The sequence below is a fragment of the Cetorhinus maximus genome, chromosome 15 (genome assembly GCF_964194155.1).
Source record: "Cetorhinus maximus chromosome 15, sCetMax3.hap1.1, whole genome shotgun sequence".
Classification (NCBI taxonomy): domain Eukaryota; kingdom Metazoa; phylum Chordata; class Chondrichthyes; order Lamniformes; family Cetorhinidae; genus Cetorhinus; species Cetorhinus maximus.
Window position 1 is genome coordinate 43,355,904 of NC_135893.1, and position 21,802 is coordinate 43,377,705.

The window sequence follows — 21,802 nt, forward strand, 5'->3', positions numbered from 1 at the left end:
CCTGACATGCATCTCCTGTGGCAGATGAAAATCTGACCCCGGGGATTCAGAGGGAGATGGGGGAAGGGCTAAGGGTGACTGTCCCGGCCTCTGAAAGCTGAAACCTCCGAGATTACAGTTGGCATATTTTTGCCCATTCGAACATCTCATCAATATCCACTTGCAACATATTTTCATCCTCAGAATTACTTACTTGGCTCACGTTAGTATTACCTGCAGATAGGGCTCTATCGCCCTCTGGTGATGGAACCGTTCTCCAGTTATCCAGGGAGGAGAGGCAACTGGAAATTGATTGACAGGATGTTATTTCTACTTCAGAGTTTATTAACAAATACACAGCTCATTTTACAGCCTTAATGTTCCTTTTACAGGATTAATGGTGTAGGGGTAACATATTAGCATATGTTAACTGGCAGAAAACAGAGTAAGCATAAATGGTTCTTGGTCTGATTGGCTGGGTGTGATAAGCGGAGTCCCGCAGGGGTCTGTGCTGGGGCCTCAACTTTTTACAATTTATATCAATGACTTAGATGAGGGGAGTGAAGGCGTGGTATGGAAATTTTCAGATGACGCAAAGATAGGTAGGAAAGTATGTTGCGAAGGGGACATAAGGGGATTGTAGACGGATATACATAGGTTGAGTGGGTGGGCAAAAATCTGGCAGATGAAGTATGATGTGGGAAAATGTGAAGTTGTTCACTTTGGCAGGAAGAATAAAAAAACTAGCATTACTTAAATGGAGAATGGCTGCAGAATTCTGAGGTGCAGAGGGATGTAGTTATTCTACGGCATGAGTCACAAAAAGTTGGTGTGCAGGTACAGCAAGTAATTAAGAAGGCTAATAGAATGCTATCCTTTATTACGAGAGGAATTGACCATAAAAGTAAGGAAGTTATGCTTCAGTTATACAGGACATTGGTGAGACCACACCTTGAATACTGTGTGCAGTTTTGGTCTCATTTAAGGAAGGATGAAAATGCATTAGAGGCGGTTCAGGGGAGATTTACTAGATTGATACCTGGAAAGAGCGGATTGTCTTATGAGGAAAGGACAGGCTGGGCTTGTTTGCACTGGAGTTTAGAAAAGTGAGGGGTGACTTGATTGAAGTATATAAGGCCCTGAACGGTATTGACAAGGTGGATGTGGAAAGGATGTTTCTTCTTGCGGGTGAACCCAGAACTAGGGCACTGTTTTAAAATTAGGAAGATATAGACGGGATGGTCAAATAGGCAGATAAGTGGCAGATGGAATTTAACCCTGAAAAGTGTGAGGCGATACAATTTGGAAGGAGTAATTTGACAAGGAAGTATTCAATGAACGGCATGATACTAGGAAGTTCTGAGGAACAAAGGGACCTTGGCGTGTGTGTCCATAGATCTCTGAAGGCGGAGGGGCATGTTGGTGGGATGGTGAAAAAGACATATGGGACACTTGCCTTTATCAATCGAGGCATAGATTACAAAAGTAGGGAGGTCATGTTGGAGTTGTTTAGAACCTTGGTGAGGCCACAGCTGGAGTACTGTGTGCAGTTCTGGTCGCCACATTATAGGAAGGATGTGATTGCACTGGAGATGGTGCAGAGGAGATTCACCAGGATGTTGCCTGGGATGAAACATTTAAGTTATGAAGAGAGTTTGGATAGACTTGGGTTGTTTTCGTTGGAGCAGAGAAGACTGAGAGGTGACCAGATCGAGGTGTACAAGATTGAGGGGCATGGACAGGGTGGATAGAGAGCAGCTGTTCCCCTTAGTTGAAGGGTCAGTCATGAGGGGACATAAGTTCAAGGTGAGGGGCAGGAGGTTTTGGGGGTTGTGAGGAAAGAATTTTTTACCCAGAGGGTGGTGATGGTCTGGAATGCGCTGCCTGGGAGGGTGGTGGAGGCAGGTTGCCTCACATCCTTTAAAAAGTACCTGGATGAGCACTTGGCACGTCATAACATTCAAGGCTATGGGCCAAGTGCTGGTAAATGGGATTAGGTAGATAGGTCAAGTGTTTCCCATGTGTCAGTGCAGACTCGATGGGCCAAAAGGCCTCTTCTGCTCTGTGATTCTGTCGCCCTTTTAGGACAGAGATAAGGACATTTTTTTTTCTGGGAGCTGTGCGACTTTGGAACTCTGCCTCAGAAGGTGGTGGAGGTGGGTCATTGAATATTTAAAGGTAGAGGTAGGTAGATTCTTGTTAGGCAAGGGAATCAAAGGTTATTGGGGGTAGATGGGAATGTTGAATTCAAAACACAAGTTGATGAGCCATGATCTTATTGAATGGCGGAGCAGGCTCGAGGGGCTGAATGGCCTACTTCTGCTCATATTTTATACGTTCCATTCCTAAAAAAAAGATACTGTATCAGATTGCAACCACTCGATCTAAAAAAGCGCAGATAATGTTATATGACGCTTGATGGAATCTGCTCCAGATACTTTTTCTATTAACTACGTCTAATAGTCAAAGATTTTTAAGTTAAATTTCCAGCAATTACAATGGATTGTGTTATTATTGGGATTAATGATTTTAATTTTGTTCTATTTTTTCCCAAGCAACACCCTCCGCACCATTGGCTGTTATCTCCAGTGTAAATGAAACATCCTTGAACTTGGAATGGTCTGTTCCTCAGGAGACAGGTGGACGCGAAGATGTGGTTTACAATGTGATCTGTAAGAGCTGCAATTCGGGTGGTGGTGCCTGCACACGATGTGGGGACAATGTGCAGTTTGTCCCACGTCAGTTGGGCTTGACTGAGCCTCACGTTTATATCAGTGATCTGCTGGCGCACACACAGTATACCTTTGAGATCCAGGCTGTGAACGGAGTGTCTGATCAGAGTCCTTACCCACCTCACTTCGCATCCATCAATATTACCACCAATCAAGCTGGTAAGAAGCTCAATATACATTTTCTGTTGTTTCTGGCTGGCGTGTGATTGTGTGCGTGTGTGTGTGTGATGAGGATGCCTGGTAATGTGACTTCGTATATGTGGAGACAAAATTATCCCAAAGAGCCCTTCCTGTATCTCGCAGCTTCCTGAACCTCTTAAACAATTTTTGGGCTGAATTTTATGGGGGTGGCGTATCGCTGCTCCTCCCCTCCCCCAATGCCCCCAGCAACCTCAACTTTAGAAAAGTGAGTCGCAAACCAACCAACTTGGAAAAAGGCTGCCCCACAGCAACATTATCCTGCCGCCAGGCTTAACAAGCAGAAGATGAGACTTCCGGCCCTCAGTGAAGGAAGTCCCACCTACGAGAGCTATCAGCCAATCAGATTGGCCAGCAGCTCTTGCATTGCCAGCAGCACCAGAACTCAGTAGTTGACACTACTGGGACTGCAAGCATCTCCACAAAGATGATTGTTGGTGGCTGGACCCAGGAAAGTCCCTGGTTTTATTGGGCAGGGAGGGATTGGGCCCTCTAGGAATCGGGAGTGAGGGGTGGGTTTAGAAGGCCAGACAGGGAGGCACAAAGAGGACTATGATCTTATGGGTGTTGTCCCCGATGCACACAGGACGTCCCCCAAAGGATGTTTCCTTCCCGCCTTCCTTCCCACCCTTTCACCAACTTTGGTCAAAATGTGTCCTTTCCACTGTCACCTGCCTTACACCCCCTGGCGTATTTTGGCAGTGGTGACAGGTTCGAGTTGTTAAGTGGTCATTAATTGGTCACTTAAAGGCCTTTATAGGCCTAAGGACTAGTGGGCACCTTACCCGTCCCGCATATTATGAGGACAGGGTCAAGGGTGGGCAGGAACGCAGCAGGCTACACACACATTTTAAATGCATATTTTGTACATATTTTATGTGCCCGCCCCCGCCCCCCACTGAAAACATGTCCAGCAGGGGCTGTAAAATCCAGCCCTTTGTTTCTGTTTCTTTTTAAAAGCCAACACCTGCTTTCTGTAGCAGCTGTTATTGTCCCCATGATGCCATTCTGGGTTTCATTTCTCTATTGCTTATCAAACAGACGGGGCTGCTCTTCCATACAATGAGGGTGCAGTGATTCACAGTATTCCAATGATGGCGTGCTGTGTGACATAATTTTCAAAAGGCTTTGATGGCCTCAGTAATCCAGACCGATATCTCCTAGGATGCCTTATGATAGGTTCCTCCTGAAATTCTTTTGGAATGATGGATAAATCAAACGGTTTAAAGGTAAAGCTCATCCTTTGAATGTTCTGCGTCATCTTTAAATTGTGAGACATTCTCCACGGTTACATAATGTGCTCCTGCACTATTTATGAAGAAGGCTGAGTTTTAAGGCATCAACGCTAAAACAACTGTTATTGTGAACAAACACTTTTAAATGTTTACACTGGTCATCCGTATTTGAAAACAGAAGATCTGGTTGAGTTTATAAATAGTCTGAACAAGAGCTGACGATTACTGGTGACTATTCGTCTTTAGTAATCACCAGCTCTACCTAAACACATGGGACTTGTCATTTTTAGATTTGTTCCAATTGACATTGTTGACATAAGCTAGTTCTAAATGTAAGAGGATGAAATCTGGATTTATCGCATTTCAATTAAAATAGGCTGCATCGCTTCTGTATGAGTTTCAGGTGATAGTTATTTGGAGTGCTTTCAATCTGATTCTGATCAATGAATCATAGGAAGGAAATTGGCCTGACAGGGTACAGAGTCAAGTAACAAAGATGGTCCCAGGTATCTTGGATTTAAGTTATGAAGAAAGGTATTTGGTGTTGTGATTCGGTCAGATTTCAGGTCATGGGCAGGGAATTGACCATATTGATTTATCTGATGTTGATGAGTTCAAATATTGGCTGACATGAATTAAAATGAGTGAGTTCCAAGTGAGAAGGGAAATGAAGTGGAATGTTTTCACCCAGATGGTAACTGTTATAGGAATAATGATCATGTGTGTTGCAGACCAGTGAAGGGGACAATATAAGTTGGTTCATGAGACAGTTCAATGCAATGTGTGGGAAAGTGGGGCTGGATTGGAGAAAGAAGACAGAACATGTTGAAAAAATCCCTTTCAATTTAGTCAACAGAAAAATTTATCACTAACCAGTGCAGGAAGGTCATTGAAACAGTGTTGCAAGTCATGAGCAACAGAGGACTTATTTTTCTATTTATACAATGTGGTGTTGAGGGATCTGTATGTCCTTGGAAGCAAAAAACTAAAAAGCTACATATTGTGAATGATTATTGTGGCATAAATAGGATCATAAAGGTACCTCTAGACTGCCCAAAAACCACTGCTGGTCCGGTCCAGTCCAGTGTTAGGATTGGGGCTGGGATCCAACTGACACTGCAGCCTCCATGTCCTAAATTTTCAGATGGTTTGGCATGTTTGAGAGCAGACCATGAAAAGTGGCTCCAGTGAACATCTGCCCAAGTTCCAGGGATGGAGGGGAGGAGCTCATGTTGAAGAGAGAGCTGCTGACCTCAATGCTAGAGAAACTGTGGAAATGTGCAAGTGTTCTGTATTTTTGTGATGTTGAATAAACAGATTTTGTTCTGATTGTATCAAGTGTGTCTCATTGTTCTCAGTGCTTTCTGTTTGGCCTCTTGTGGAATAAAGCTGGTGATCTGTCTTTGCAGAAATTGAAGAAGTTCGCAGGTGTTAGACTCTGAGATCTACTCATTACAATACTGAGGTTTATACAATTATTATATTTTGGGACTGGAGAAATGAGGATCATGTGACAATACAAAAGCAAATTACTGCTGATGCTCACCTTTCCGATGTTCTGATGAAAGGTCACTGACCTGAAATGTTAACTGTTTCTCTCCACAGGTGCTGCCAACCTGCTGAGTATTTGCAGCATTTATCTTCTTTTTTATTTGAGTCATATGACCTGTTCTGCAGTCTGCCTGACAGTAAACCTGGGTGGTTTAATTGTTAGAGATCAGGGGAAGGATTAGATTGTTTTACTGACAAGAAGGTGCAAGGTATTTGTGCTTGGAGACAATGGTAGCAGTCACTGTGTTCGCAATGGGTAGACGCTGTTGTAGAAGGTGCTAGATGTGAATTCCAGCAAGAAGGAGCCACAGGACTATCAGGGTATCTATTTGAAAACTAGTTTATTTACATTATTTACAATATGTACATAATGAGTTATCAGGAATGCACATCTCCCTTCAGGGCTGCCTGTCTGCTCCCTACGGTACCCAGTACATGAGTGTCTGACATCAGTGCTACATCATCATGTGTTCCATAGATTAGCATATCCATTCTGTTAACCCTTGATACAACACCTCCCCCCAGTATTCTGTCCTTTTAACAACAATATGGAACTCTCTCTTTAACTATTTACATGACCTTTGTTTTTAAACTATTTACATTGCTGTCTCCTTCTCCTGCCCCAACCCCCTATTCCCCCAGTTACAGATGGAGTTTCTGCAGAGCCTTCCCCACTCTTCCTGAGCGTGTCCTCGTGACTGCTCCACTGGGTCAGAAGACTGGGAACGGATTCTGGGGTGAGTAAACACCCCTCGGACCATGGTCAATGTGGCCAGACGACTCCCACAACATCTCGTGGTAGTCAAAACCCTGTGGTCTGGCCAGGGTGTGCGATAAGGACTTGTGCGTTTCTGCGAATAACCAGACAGCGCCTGTACCAAATACGACCGTGGGTACTCCATGCCAGTGAGAATGAGACCTTTGACTTTTTGGTTCTGGATCCACACTTGCCGGCCTGGCATCAAAGGTGGCAAAGCCTTCATTCTGTGTCTGGTATTGTACCATTAATATTGTTTTTCCCGGAGGTTCAGCTCCTTCTCCCTCACCGTGTTATGGTCACTGAGGGTGATATGAGGCTGAAGGTTTGCGGGCAACAGGGAAACCTGCATTTTCAAATGACAGTAAACAGTTCAGCCAGATAGAATCCGTGGGCTAGGGGAGTAACCCGATACTGCATGAGAGCTGCATGGCAATTCGAATTCTTGCACATCAGGTTCTCCAATGGTCCAAACTGCTCACTCAGCTTCTCCATTGGCTTGCAGGTGAAGATGGGAGCCAGTGACATGGGAGATCCCATTTTCACCAGAAAACTGCCAAAAATGGTCATTTGCAAACTGGGACCCATTACCTGAAATTAACTTTGTCCAGGAACCCGTGAGTTTAAACACGGTCTGTAGCACCTTGCTGATGAACTCCGCTGTGGATGTATGAAGCCTGGTCATCTCTAACCATCGAGAATAATGGCCGAATAACCACAAGGTTTGTCTTGCCATAGAAGTCAAAGAGGTCGAGGCCTAACTTCTGCCATGGGCAGTGAGCAAAGACAGATGGCAGCAGGGGTTCCGTTGGTGTCGGAGTGTGAATGTGGCGGCTGTGCCAGGATAGGACAAAACCCTGGACCGTTTGTGTGATGCCCGGCCACCACACTGATTGCAGGGCACTTGCTCTGCATTTAGCGAGGCTGAAGTAAGCCCCATGGAGACTGTGAGGAATATCTTGTCACATGGGACGTAAATGATGGTCATAACCTAGAAGGTCGTCCACAATGGTAATTTGGGCTCGTTGTTCTTAGTATTTGCGGGACGGTCGGTGGGTTGTATTTGGCCCTCCCTTGGAGATAGAACTCCCTATATAACTGACCATATTTGGCATCCTCTAGTTCTCTGGCATCTGCCGTGCCTTGTGACTTGCCTGGGACATAGGGAGCTGTAAACTGGTACTGCAACTACCTGAGGCCAAATCGTTGAATACGGATATGCACCTTAACAATCCCAGTGGAATTGAGGAATGTTGTGAGAGGCTTGTGGTCTGTTTCTGTTGGAAGGGCAGCCCCATCAGGTCATCAGGAAAGTGCTTGACAGCCCATGTAACCGCCAGTGCCTCTTTCTCAAAATTGACAAACTTTTGTTCAGTTTGTGAGAGCTCTCAAAGTAAAATAGACAGGTTTTCTATCAGCATCCTTTTGCAGCTGTAGGAGAACACCATGGAGGAACGTGGGGTCACAGTGCACCAGGACATGCGAGGAGACTAGTCAATCTTTAATGGTTTAAATCTTTAATCTGTTCTGCGGCCCAGAACCATTGTTAGCCCTTCTCAGGAGGTCTCTCAAAGGTTCAGTGAGTGTGGCCAAGTTAGAGACAAACTTTCCACCTGGTTTACCATCACCGGGAAACGTTGAATTCAGAGATGCACATTGGTTGGGGGAACTCAGTGATGGTCTGTGTCAGTGGATGATGTGTCCTAGGAATTTTATGTTGGTGCTGGTGAACTCTCACTTGTCATTCAGCATGAGGCCTGCTTCCTGGAGAGTCTTGAGGGCTTCTCTTATCCGATGGTCATGTTTGGCTCTTGTGGAACAATGTATGAGGATGTCGTCCATTTTGCAGATCATCCCCGTTTTCCCTCAAGGATTGTTGACATGGTCCATTCAAATATCTCAGGGGCAGATGAAATGCCGAAAGGGAGGCAGTTAGAGCAAAATTGATCAAAGGCATGTTAAAGGTCGTCGGCAGCCTAGATTCCTTGTTGAGGGGTATTTGCCGAAAGTTGCTGTTCATATCGAGCTAGTAAAAAGGACGCTATTGGCAAGCTTCGCCAAGCTGTCGTCTACTGACACCATCGTGTGGACTTCCTTCTGCACGGCTTTATTAAGCTGCATATGATCCACACACATAGCTGGAGGTGACCATTAGGCTTAGGACTGGCGACCAGACCAGAATCCCACGGGTTGTTGTGTAACCAGGGAAATAACACTCCTGTATAACATGCGGTCAAGTTCCTCCTTAACCTTGGGCATTAGGGGGTGTGGGACCCTCCTGGAGGTGAACAGACACACTGGCATGGCATCTGGGAACAGAGAAATATGATATTTATTCTTCAGCTTCCCCAGCCCTTGAAAAAGTTGTGGAGATTCCTGATGGAAGGTGACCCTGGTGTCTGATGGAAAAATCTCGTGGACTTTTAACTGTATATACATTGCTGCTAAGTAGAGAAATGCTTTGGTTAGAGATGACATAAAGGGTTTCTGTGATCTGTCTTCCCTGGTGGCATAGTGTGGCGGTAATCTGACCCTTAACGTGGGTTTGGCCCCTGAAATTTCATATTGGAAGTCTAAAGAAGGATTGTGCAGAGCCAAACAAGGTGATCAACCAGTATAGATATCTCTGCTCCTGTGTCAAGTTTGAAGCATATTGGGACCCTCTGGCTTCTAAATTGATGGACCAAACGTCCTGGGAACATTGGTGAACCTTGCCTCGGAGGAGTGAGAAGGGTGCTAATTGCTGACAGCGTCATCAGCAGTCCTGTTAGTTAGAGGCTCTAACGGAACAGAAATGCTGGAAATCTGCCGTCCTGCCGCATCTGAAACGCTCAGCGTCTCCCGCTGGGAAATCCTGCCGTTTATGCTGTCACTTCGCACCACAACACAGATTTTTAAAAAGCTGTGGAGCGGTTTCTCGCCTCTTGTACCATTTTGGCAGGCTTCGACCCAGTCAGAATTACCGAGTGTGGCCTTGCAAAAGAAGAGAGTGAACCGACCTGGATTGGTTGCGGATGTTCCCTGTGGCATGCCTTACAGCAGCAATCTCTGTGTGAGTCCCCAGGGTTTGAAAACAAGTAGGGTAGGGGCAGTGACTGTTCTGGCCATGCTGCCATCGCCACCCATCTACGTTGAGTATGTTGCCGGGATGCTTGATGAGACTTCTTAGCAAAGCGGGACTGCAACCTTCGATCATGGGCATTCGTCATGTGGCAACAACAATAGACCACCACCGCTGCTACCATGTTGTAGAAGATGCTAGATCTAGATTCCAGCAAGGAGGAGCTGCAGGTGTATCAGGGTATCTTTGAAAACTAGTTTACTCTATTTACAGTATGTACATAGTGAATTATCAGGAAGGCACCTCTCCCCTCAAGGCTGCCCATTTGCTCCTTCTAGTACCCAGTACATGACTGCCTGATGTTAGTGCTACTTCATCATGTGCTCCATAGATTAGCATGTCCATTGTGCTAACCCAAAGCTGCTATATGTTATATGTATCATGTTGTAAACGGTTGTGCTATAAACTATCTATTTACTTGTAAGATGAAAGGGATTTGGGACCAAGGATAACTATTTAGCCTTTCTACCTGGATGCAAGGTTAATGTGTTTCATGTTGCCATGAGGAAGAGGTAATCAAGTTGTAATCAGGTTACGGATGTCTCTATAAATCAATGATTATCTATAACAGACAGCAGTTCTGTGTGGTCGGCAGAGAGTAAAGGCTGCTTCACTTTGCGAGCTACCACAGCTGAATGTGGGAGGGAGACAGGCTCTGCAGCCTTCTACGGATTCCGGGCGATTTGTCCTGACGTGGCCACGGAGAAGAAGAATCATCAGAACAGGCTTTACTGTTCATGGCGGATTTAAGAAACTCAGCGAAAACTGAGGAAAGCACCTGGAGGCAGTCACTCAAAGCTATTACTTGGAGAAATGGAGATGTGGGAACTCATTGGAAGCTGGGTGTAACTGTGGAATGTTTGCTTTAAGGACTGTAATTCCATGGAGAGTGTGATGTGTGGGAAGTATACAAGGGGAATGTCACCTTCTGGAATTTAAAGTATAAGTTTCCTACAAAAAATAAATAGTGTTTAGTCAATCATGTGTTTTTAGTCATTTGTTACAGTAAGTTATAAAACTAAATCTTGTCATTCTTTCAGCTAATAATTGGAAGTTTGAACCTATTTTTAAAAGTTATTGGCCTCTATGGAGATCTTAACAACTCCAACAACAAAGAAGGTCAGGCCTGGTCTGCACACCTAGCTGTTCACTAATTTCGGCTTTATTCCTGTGTCCCTGCCCCAGTGAATATAAACGCATTGCCTGAGCCCCTGCTCTAGCTACTATAGGATAGATTCAGAAGGGTGAGAAGCAAAGTTGGAAATTGAAAGCAGAAAATTAGCAAGCAAATGTGAAAGGCAGAGGAAGCAAAGTTTAGAAAATACAGTAAAGCAGTTGTTCTGTACACTTCAAAGCAAGGAGACTAGTGAGTATGGCAGATGAGCTGAGGGCACAGAGAACACAAGAACATAAGAAATAGAATCAGGAGTAAACCACATTCGATATAATCATGGCTGATCATGGAATTCAACTCCACTTTCCTGCCCTCTCCCATATCCCTTAATTCCCTGAGAGAGACCAAAAATCTGTCTATGCCACCCTTAAATGTGCTCAATAATGGAGCATCCACAACCCTCTGGGCAGAGAATTCCAAAGATTCACAGCTATTTGAGTGAAGTAATTTCTCCTCATCTCAGTCCTAAATGATCGGCCCCTTACCCTGAAACTATGCCCCCATGTTTTAGATTCCCCAGCCAGCAGAAACAATCTCTCAGTTTCACCCTACGAAACCTCTTCATAATTTTGCACATTTCAATGAGATTGCCTCTGATTCTTCTAAACTCCAGCGAATATAAGCCCAATTTACTCAGCCTCCCATCATAGGACAACCCCCTCATTCCAGGGACCAATCGAGTGAACCTTCATTATACCATCTCCAATGCAAGTCTAACCTTTCTTAACAGTGGAGACCAAAACTGCACACAGTATTCCAGATGTGGTTTCACCAAAACCCTGTACAACTGCAGTAAGATTTCTTTATTCTTGTACTCCAATCCCCTTGCAATAAAGACCAATATGCCTTCCTAATTACTTGCTACACCTGCATGCTGACTTTGTTATATGCTAGAAGGATCCTCAAATGAAGCCATATATATTAAACTGAGGATCAAAAATTAGACTGGACACAGCTACTTGGAGGTAAACCAGTGTCAGAGCAGTGGGAGGAAATAGGAATGGGTTGGTAAAGTATGTTCCCACAAAGATAACTGGTGGGCCTCCTGAATCTAGACCCCACTGGATTTTATCAAGGCTTTTGACAAGATTCCACAGATACAGAAGATAATGTTACAATGACAGCATTAGCTAATAAAGGAGTTAGTGAGAATGAAAAAGGAGCCCCTGAAAATCAAAACGTAACTCCTGAAAACCAAAAAATAGCCCTCGAGAAAATCTCAAGAAGAGCCCTCAAAAATAAACTAGACAAAGGTGTTGGTGGCATAGAGCTCATTCAGAGCACAAAGCTCAAGAAGGCGTTGTCCATTAACGTTTATCTAGCCCACCCATGATGACCGAGGCACATTGGTCATGAGTCACTGTCCGCACCAACATGTGCATTGAAGTGACCCAGGATAAAATAGCCTCTTGCCAGTTGGAATATTTCTCAGAACCTCACCTAGAGAGTCATAGAAATGCTCTTTGCCTGAGATGTTGACATAGACTTGGTGCGTAGGCCCATATGATGTTGACTACACCTCCATTAGATGATAGCCACAGGGAGACGAGGCTGGTGATGCTTAATTGACTGTGTCAGTCAGTGTCTCACTATGAAGTCTACACCACTCTCATGGTAGTCTTCAGGGCTCTTTCCATGCCTCTAAAAGGTGTAGTCTCACAAATAGAGCCTGTATAGGCTTGTCTAGTTTCTTGTAGAGCAGCAACGTCTACACCAAGCTTGTTTAGCTCACAGTCAATCAGGGCCCTCCCGCATACACTTGCTGTGGAATATGGGTCGTTGTTTATGCCTGGCACATAATCCTCACATTCCAGCTTCCAAGCCGAGAGGTTACCTTTGTTTGTTGTGTAGCCTCAGCATGGTTTTAGGAGGTGCCGATTTGCTCTCCACCTCATAGTCTGGTATCCAGAGGTAAAATGAGACTTTTTTTTGTCAAAGCTTTTCATCTTGTACTCATCAGGACAATTAGTAATAAAATACCAATATCAGGGAAAACAACCACAAGCCTACTTTCACTGGTCAGTACACGCGTTGGGACTCATACAGTTCCACACACTAAGATTGGCCTTATCAGCACCCTCATAAATAGGGCCCGAGCCATTTACTCACCATGCAAGCTTGATGCTGAAATAGGACGCATCAAGACAGCCTGTGGGATAACGGCTACCCTGATCAGATCATTTCACGCTGTATAAAGAGAATAAAGAAAAGTACAGAACAGGAACAGGCCCTTCGGCCCTCCAAACCTGCGCCGATCATATTGCCTGTCAAACTAAAACATTTTACACTTCCGGGGTCCGTATCCCTCTATTCCCATCCTATTCATGTATTTGTCAAGCTGCCTCTTAAGCATCACTATCGTACCTGCTTCCACCACCTCCTCTGGCAGCGAATTCAAGATACTCACTACCCTCTGCCTAAAAAACTTGCCCCGCACATCTTCTCTAAAGTTTTCTCCTCTCTCCTTAAATCTATGTCCCCTAGTAATTGACTCTTCCACCCTGAGCAAAAGCTTCTGACTATCTACTCTGTCCATGCCACTCATAATTTTGTAAACTTCTATCAAGTCGCCCCTCAATCTCCATCGCTCTAGTGAGAACAATCCAAGTTTCTCCAACCTCTCCTCATAGCTAATAATCTCCAGATCAGGCAGCATCCTGGTAAACCTCCTCTGCACCCTCTCCAACGCCTCCATATCCTTCTGGCAATGTGGCGACCAGAATTGCACTCAATATTCCAAGTGTGGCCTAACCAAGGTTCTATACAGCTGCAGCATGACTTCCCAGCTTTTATACTGAATACCCCTGCTGATGAAGGCAAGCATGCCATATGCCTTCCTGACTACCTTATCCACCTGCGTTGCCACTTTCAGTTACCTGTGGACCTGTACACCCAGATCCCTCTGCCCATCAATGCACTTAAGGGTTCTGCCATTTACTGTATAATTCCTACCTGTATTAGACCTTCCAAAATGCATTACCTTGCATTTGTCCAGATTAAACTCCATCTGCCATATCTCCGCCCAAGTCTCCAACCGATCTATATCCCGTTGTTTCCTTTGACAATCCTCTTCACTATCTGCAACCCCTCCAACCTTAGTGTCGTCTGCAAACTTATTAATTAGCTCGGTTACATTTTCCTCCAAATCATTTACGTATACTACAAACAGCAAAGGTCCCAGCACTGATCCCTGCGAACACCTCTAGTCACAGTTCTCCATTCAGAAAAGCACCCTTCCACTGCTACCCTCTGTCTTCTATGACCAAGCCAATACTGTATCCATCTTGCCAGCTCACCTCTGATCCCGTGCGACTTTACCTTCTGTACCAGTCTGCCATGAGGGACCTTGTCAAAGGCCTTTGTATATCGCACAAACTCATGAATGGGCGTCAGGCCATCACTTTCGGCCCTGAAATGTGCCCAGTCTACCTCAGGTAACCCAGGAAGGGCAAAGTATCTCAAAACTTTGAGCAACAGGTGAAGCTAGCTGTTTCACGCTGCTACTATGCAGTAGCAATACGAGTGGTCTTTGCTACTAACAGGATGCTGCCATTAAGCCAAAAAGATGTTCTGCCCATCACACAAATGAGTAATGTGGCATATGAATTTCAATGCTAGTGTGATGCTAGTTATGTAGGCTGTATGTTCAAAGATTAGTGGTTTGTATCAAACAGCGTTTCCCAGTCGCTGTTTGCAATGGGCAGAATTTAGCCAACCAGCCCATGCTTGCAAAACACATAACACAGTGTCCAACATTAGATGTGATTCTGTGATTGGACAATATTTGCTAAATAATCCTCAGTGTGTTAAGAATTATGCTGACAACCAATTTAAGATTGTCAGTCGGGCTCACAGTGTGGCGCACTTGTGTGTACTGGAAGCTACATATATTAATACATAGAGCCCTGTTCTTTTCAGATAAAGACATTGCACCTATTTCAGCTAAACAAAATAAGTGACAGCTATTTTCTGGTTCATTCTCTAGAGCAATATCTTGACCAATCAGAGTCAAGCTTTATTCAAAGGACTTTATTCCTTGGAGCGTAGAAGGATGAGGAGAGATTTGATAGAAGTTTACAAAATTATGAGGGGTATAGACAGAGTAAATGCGAGTAGGCTCTTTCCACTTAGATTAGGAGAGATAAACACGAGAGGACATGGCTTTAGGGTGAAAGGGGAAAGGTTTAGGGGGAACATTAGGGGGAACTTCTTCACTCAGAGAGTGGTGAGAGTGTGGAACGAGCTGCCTTTTGACATGGTAAATGCGGGCTCACTCTTAAGTTTTAAGAATTAATTGGATAGATACATGGGTGGGAGAGGTCTGAAGGGTTATGGACTGGGTGCAGGTCAATGGGATTAGCGGAATAATATTTTGGCACAGACTAGAAGGGCCGAATGGCCTGTTTTTCTGTGCTGTAGTGTTCTATGGTTCTAAGCTGCCTGGTTTAAATTTCAAACAATTATTTGCACTTAATTGGCAATCACTGTCCACTGGTGCTTTCTCCATTGCACTGTCTCTACCAATCAGAGTCCACTTGCCAACCAATCAGCACTCCTCCTCATACTGTATAAATATGTTGTTTCCCCGCAAAGTGCCCTGATGAGTGCAAGACAAAAAGCTTTGACCAAAAAGTCTCTCTTCTTTCAGCAGTACTCAAGTACTTTACTACCAAATGACTATCCAGAGGAAAAACAAAAACCCAGGCATCTGAGGCTTAGTCAGTTGCTCACTTGAGGGAAACACCAACTACCTAATGATCTCTACTCCAGAATTTGTGTCAGGTTTACTCCCTTACTATTAGCTCTGTTGTTGTTAATGTTGAAAGGCACCAACCGGCAGAGTATATTGTAGATGTGATCTTGTCCTCCAGGTGTGTCATTCCCTGGCCCCTCCCATGCCAACAAGCACCCCCCTCCCCCGCCATCCACCTGTAATGCCTGCCGGCAAACCCAGTTTAGCTTGTGTTAACCATTAATCATAATCATTGAAAGTGGCAGGACAGGTTGAGAGTGTGGTTAATAAGGCCTACGGCATCCTAGGCTTTATTAACAGGGATATCAAGTACAAAAGCAGAAGTTATGTTACATTTGTATCGAACACTGATTTGGCCTCAACTTAAGTATTTCATCCACTATTTAGAAAAGATGTGAAAGCATTGGGGAGGGTGTAGAAAAGATTCACAAGAATATTCCAAGAGATGAGGAACTTCAGTTAGATTGGAGAGGTTGGGACAGTTTCCTTGGAGAAGAGAAAGGTGAGAGGAGATGTGATAGAGGTGTTCAAAATCATGAGAGGTCTGGGTAGAGTAGATAGAGGAAAATATTCCTATTGGTTCTGAGGGAACAGATTTAAGGTAACTGGCAAAAGAAGCAAAAAGAATATGAGGAAAAACTTGTTCATGCAGCGAGTCATTAGGACCTGGAATGCACTGCCTGAGAGGGTGGTGGAAGCAGGGTCAATCAAGGCTTTCAAAACGGAATTGGATTGTTTCCCGAAAAGGAAAACGTGCAGGGCTATGGGGAGAAAGCGGGAAATGACACTAAGTTCATTGCTCCCGTAGAGAGCCAGCACAGACACAGTGGGCAGCATGGCTTCCTTCAGAGGTGTAACAGTTCTGTGACTCTGTGCTCCCCCTCGCTAGTGTCCCACCTCAGCAAATTAAATTTAATTAAATTAAAACCCCTCACTAGCCCACCACCCTCAGTAAAGCCCAGTGAAATGGGGATTGTAGGTTTGGATTGACCTGGGGAATTGCTCTTTACAGCCAGGGAGGGATGCCCTCCCCTCCAGCTATCTGGGAGCTGCTCTCCTAGTATCACGGCTGCCCTGAGGCCTTGTGTGGCTAGGGGAGGCCTGACTGATTAACCAGAGGCCACAAGAGCTGCTCTTACAGAGAGCCAGCAGGGACACAATGGGCCAAATGGCCTCCTTCACTGCTGAAACAATTCTATGTTTTCTGGTCTGGTTTTAGCACTGAATGAGAGGCTAATTGGGGGCATCCAGCGTAGTAGTGAGGGATCATTATTTTGTGGTGTATTTTGCTGTGGTGAGGAGTTATTTTTGGGAGATTTGGTGCTGCGGTGAGAGGATTATTTGGCAGGTTTTAGTACTATTGTGTGGTGGGGGCCTCTTAGGGGGATTTAGAGTCGTGGTGAAAGGTATATTGAGGAACTCTTGAGGAATTTAGTACTATAGTGAGGGACTTTTAGATGGGGAGGAAGCATTGCTGTGGTGGGGGCCTTTTGGGGAATTTAAGCTTTGTGCAGGGGCTTAGTGAGGTGCACTGATGTGCCAGCCTAGATTTTTGTGCTCAAGCCCTGGAGAGGAACTTGAACCATGGGGTCCTTACTTGTGATGGAAATTCTGTGGGAAGCCCGGCCTGAACACGTACTGGTCCTTGACCCAGTAAAATTCAAGGTCAGGACGACAGACAAGAGTCCTGCCTTAACCCTCCTCCAATGGCAGGAGGAAAATAGATTTTTTAAAATTTGTTTGTGGGATGTGGGCATCACTGTCTAGGCCAGCATTTATTGCCCATCCCTAATTGCCCTTGTCAGAGGGCATTTTTAAGAGTTAACCACATTGCTGTGGATCTGGACTCACATGTCAGCCAGACTGGGTAAGGACAGCAGGTTTCCTCCCTTAAAGGAGATCAGTGAACCAGTTAGGTTTTTTTACAACAATCATTTCATGGTTATCATCAGACTTTTAATTCCAGATTTTTATTGAATTCAAATTCCATCATCTGCTGTGGGATTTGAACCCAGATTCCCAGAGCATTACCCTGGGTTTCTGGATTACTAGTCTAGTGACTATACCACTACACCATCAACTCCCCATAAATAGATATCAGTAACTCAGATAAAAAAGTGTAATACAGAAAACGCTGGAAATAGATAGCAGGCCAGGCAGGATCTGTGGAGAAAAGCTGAGTTCGATGACCTGCAAGAAGTATTTTAATTGATTTGTTTGCATTATTAACAGGCCAGAATGGTAAATGATCATGTACCAACTGTGAATTGGAAATGTTGAGACTGAGGGTGACAACAGGAATGGATTAATTTGCTGAGTGTTCTGTGCCTGGTGAGTGATAGAGGGGCCTTTCTAATCTGGGTGCCAATGTGTATTGGACATGGGCCAGAAAACCACCTGCCAATCACCAGCCTTTCAAATCAATGCCCAGAATTTTGATTTCAGTGGGCCCATCACATACATAAATTACAATTTCATCAGTTTTATTTACTATTCCAGGATGACCCTGGAATGCAGAGGTAACCCCCAGCTTCTTGCCTCTACTGCAAATGACCTTCTTACCCCTCCCCTTCACCCTCACCTGCAACAACAAGTGCAAAGAGCTCATGAAATTGTCACTCAAATTGAGACCAATCGATCAACGATTGCTGACATTTCCCCCACATCCACTTGCCCAGCAGCCAAACCTCCTCTAATGCCACCACCCCTGTCCCAGCCCTAGCCCTAACTTGCATCTTTCTCTAATTTCTCTCCTATCTCATCTCATATCCTCTCTGAGCTCATCTTATCCATAAGATCCACACCCTGTTCTCCTGATCCATGTTTGCTGATATTGTAAATAGTCCTGTCTCTTCAGGTGTTGGCTCTCTTTAAATCTGCCGTCATCAACCCTCTGCTCAAAAATCCAATAATCACCATTCTTGCAAACTACCATCCCATCTCCAACCTCCCTTTCCTCTCCAAAGTCCTTGAACATGTTGTTGCTTCCCGATCCATGCCCAATATTCCCGGGAATTCCATGAGGCAGAATTTTGTGGTTCCCGACAATGAGTTTACAGGCAGGGGGTGGCCTATAAAACTCCCTGTTGGCCTTTCTGCCTCCCTCCTGCACACCCCCACCTGTCTGAATTTTATGTGCGGTGGTCAAGCCCTTCGGCTGCTCAATAATTGGCACTTAAAGGTCGCTCCCTGCTCCTGCACCATTACCTCTGGTGTCCTCCAAGGATCAGTCCTTGGCCCCCTCCTATTTCTCATCTACATGATGCCCCTCGACACTCTCATCTGCAATTACATGGCTGCTTTCATGTGAATGCTGACACACTCAGTTTTGTCTCACTACCACCTCTCCTTACTCCTCTACTATTGCTAAATTATCAAACTGCTTATCCAACATCCAGTACTGGAAGAGCAGAAATTCCCTCCAGTTAAATTTTGGGAAGACTGAAGCCATTGTTTTCATACCTGGCTCTGAGTTTCATTCCCTGACTGACTCCATCCCTCTTTCAGACAACTATCTGAGCTTAAGCCAGTCTGTTGGCAACCTCAGTGGCACATTTGACCCTGAGGTGAGCTTTGAACCTCATATTCATGCCATCACTAAGGCCGCCTATTTCTACCTTAGTAACATTGACAACTTTGCTCCGCCTCAGCTCAGTCTGCTGCTGAAACCCTTATTCAATATCTCTAGACTCAACTATTGCAACGTCTGCCACACTCTACCCTCCATAAACCTGAAGGCCAGGGGAACTGAGGGGAGGGGGGAAGGGGTGGGCAATGGGCTGGAGTCCAGACAGTTACAGGCCAGGAGTTCCTCAGTCATGGTGGGAATCACACACTCAGCTCACTGGCTATGGGGGAAAAGTCACAAACTCCAATGAAGATTAAAAATTGTTGTTCTCAGAGACATTTCAAAATTAAATTTAAAAGCGTCCAGTACTGGACAGCAGCAAACCCACCTGAAAATCAGACTGTTGATATAAAACCAGATCAATGGCCATCCTACCTTATCACCACTGTGCTCACTGACCAACTGCAACAGATCAGCAGCAACGATTACCACAGCTAAAGCACTCGTCATGGCGACAACATTCCCCAGAGAAGCAACATCATCCCAGGAACCAGCAGACACCAGATTCACCCCAAAATCTTTGAGCACCCAGCAGCAATATTCAACCCCATCACCTTATCATCTCACAAACTTTGCTGGGCCTTGGGGATTGCCAGCTGTTTCAATGGGTTTTAATCGTAATTTGTCATTCATATTGTACGACAAGTGTGAAGAAAACCAGTAATTGTCCAACCACCTTCCAGAATGTTCAAATGAGGGTATGAATTTGTTGAATAAAATAATGATGAGTCACATGCTAAGCGAGAGCATTCAGCTGAATTGGGCAGCACCAGCCACAGTCCTTTTATCTGCTTTAGGCCTCATTAATCAATTGGTCTGCTTCAGGGCCTCCTCATAATGTCAGGGTTGTTTTGGTTAGGAAAGCCAAGAACTCTGCAACCTACCAAAAAAGCCCCAGAAAGAGGCATTTAATGAGGTTTTCCATTGTATAAAATTATTTATGATGATGTGTATCTCAAACAAACCAGCTTTTCTCTTTGTATTATGAGTTCATCAAACATCTGTGATGCTTTTGAACAGCGTGAATGGATTCTGCCAAGTTAGCCAATATCAAAAGGAGAATTCATAATGTGCAAATAATGATGAGTTAAGAGAGAAACTTATCTAGTTGAATAAGTGAGTGAGTTTGGAAATGTTCTTAAATATGAAATAAATCAAAGACCTCCCACCCCCACTAAGGCTATCTGTACCTTGCTCGTCCTGCTTTCTACCCTCTATGTCACCTATTAGCACATTTCTTAGTTAATATCACCACCGTCAACACCTCTTTGTTCTTTTGTCTATGACATCTTTTGGCAATCTCCACCTATCACTGGCCCTCTATCCAGCTCTATCTGTCCCACCCCCCCTTAAACCAGCTTATATTTCACCTCTCTTCTATTTTTCCTTAGTTTAGTTGAAGAGTCATACGGACTCGAAACGTTAACTGTATTCCTCTCCGCAGATGCTGTCAGACCTGCTGAGTTTTTCCAGGTATTTTTATTTTTGTTTTTGTTGTGTCAGGGAAATCACTACTGCCAGCCTGAATGTAACAAGGGAAAAGTGATCCAGATGGTGTCTAGACATGGCCTGTATTTCCAGTTTGGATTCGCTGTCAGAAACCATGGGCAGGATGCATCAGTAAAATTGGCCAATGAATTGTCAGTGAATTCTGTATGTACAATGGCAAGATATTCCCAGTCAGCACGGCTCTCATTATAGGTTTCTGCAGACTACCCTTAGTGTAATACACAGCAGCGGTACAATATTGGACTCAACTTTGTAAATTGAAAAGCAACCAACACAAAAAAAGAGCAACGCGTGGCCATGAATGAGCAATAAATGGAAAGCTGCAGGAAGAAACAGAGTATCATCAATTCCGATTGTGTTGGAGAATTCCAAAAGTATGATCAGTGAATAACACCCAATTCAAACAAAAATCAGTACAATTGAGCAAACCTTGAAGAAAAAAGCCACAAGCTTTATCGCAATTGTGAAAGATGTTATCAGAATATGAATCCAGAAACAAAATACTGTGGATGTTGGAAATCTGATATAAAAACGTAAAATGATGGAAATATTCAGCAGGTCTGGCAGCACCTGTGGAGAGAGAAACAGAGTTACCGTTTCAGGCCATGATCTTTTATTGGAACTGGAAAAGGTTAGAAATGTAATGGGTTTTAAGCAGGTGAAATGGGGGAGGGTGGAACTAGAACAAAAGGGAAGATCTATCATAGGATGGAAGTTGTGAGACATTAAATGACCAAACAGTCAAAGGGAGTGATAATGGGAGAAGTAAAGAAAGAAAGGATGAGTCCAGAGCAGTTGTGAATGGTTGAATGATACACAGTCATGTCCATAAGCAAAAACAAGTAAAAGAAGATTAAGACAGGCACATGCAAAGAAAAGGAAACAAAATGGGGGAACAGAGATCGCGGCCTGAAATTGTTGAATACAATGTTGAGTACAGGGGGCTGTAAAGTGTCTAATCAAAAGATGAACTTGGAACAAATTCACACCTCGAACTTGTGTTGAGCTTCACTGGAACACTGCAGCAGGCCGAGGACAGAGAGGTCAGAGTGAGAACAAGGTGGAGAATTAAGACGACAAGCCACTAGAAGCTTGGGGTCATGCATTAGACTGAACGGAGACATTACACAAAGCAGTTTCCCAATCTGCGTACGTAAAGGGTATG

The 21,802-nt window shown here is 44.5% G+C and overlaps 1 protein-coding gene across 3 annotated transcripts in view; it reads left to right on the forward strand.

Moving 5' to 3' along the window:
* LOC144690622 (ephrin type-B receptor 2) overlaps positions 1 to 21,802 on the forward strand; it is a 1,056,594-nt gene that overhangs the window by 648,265 nt on the left and 386,527 nt on the right. For all 3 annotated transcript variants that reach the window (XM_078558305.1, XM_078558307.1, XM_078558306.1), the window contains one exon: positions 2,535 to 2,870. In XM_078558305.1, coding sequence (XP_078414431.1) covers positions 2,535 to 2,870 — 336 coding nt within the window. The remainder of the gene's footprint in view (positions 1 to 2,534; positions 2,871 to 21,802) is intronic.